Here is a 440-nt window from a genome sequence, read left to right as displayed (position 1 = left end):
GCGCAGCCAGCTGGTGCGGTCGCTGAGCGAGCCGCAGCCCGCGCACCCGACCATACACATTTCCTCCACAGTGATGCACTCGTTCGCGGGCCACCGCGATCTGGATATTCGAATATTGCGGAGCGTCCCGCGGGACGTTCCCACTCGGACGAGACATTGGTCAGTACCTGCGGCCGCCCGCAACCACCCGCACCCTACCCACACGCCGCAAGCCCGCGGCTCCAGCTCATATCCTTCGTCAGCGTGTTCGGCCGTGTCGCTCCTGGACGGAGGGGCGTCGCAGTCTCCGAGCTATGCAGGTGAGGTCTCGCGAGAGGCGGCTGGGCGGGCGCTGTGCTCGCTCACCCTTTTCGAAAGGAAAACGTGTCCTTTGGACTTGAAAGTCAGACGAGCTTTTGGCTGACTTGTTTTAGACGTGTCCGGAAAGTCCTTTGCATTTT

The 440-nt window shown here is 62.0% G+C and overlaps 1 protein-coding gene across 1 annotated transcript in view; it reads left to right on the top strand.

Moving 5' to 3' along the window:
* Nucleotides 1-440, top strand: part of LOC119594794 — a gene marked incomplete in the record, with an annotated part of 7,170 nt that overhangs the window by 1,602 nt on the left and 5,128 nt on the right. The window contains 1 exon segment of the mRNA XM_037943884.1: nucleotides 1-299. Coding sequence (XP_037799812.1) covers nucleotides 1-299 — 299 coding nt within the window.

Source organism: Penaeus monodon, chromosome 34 (genome assembly GCF_015228065.2).
Source record: "Penaeus monodon isolate SGIC_2016 chromosome 34, NSTDA_Pmon_1, whole genome shotgun sequence".
Taxonomy (NCBI): domain Eukaryota; kingdom Metazoa; phylum Arthropoda; class Malacostraca; order Decapoda; family Penaeidae; genus Penaeus; species Penaeus monodon.
This window is presented reverse-complemented; position numbering and strand designations above follow the sequence as displayed.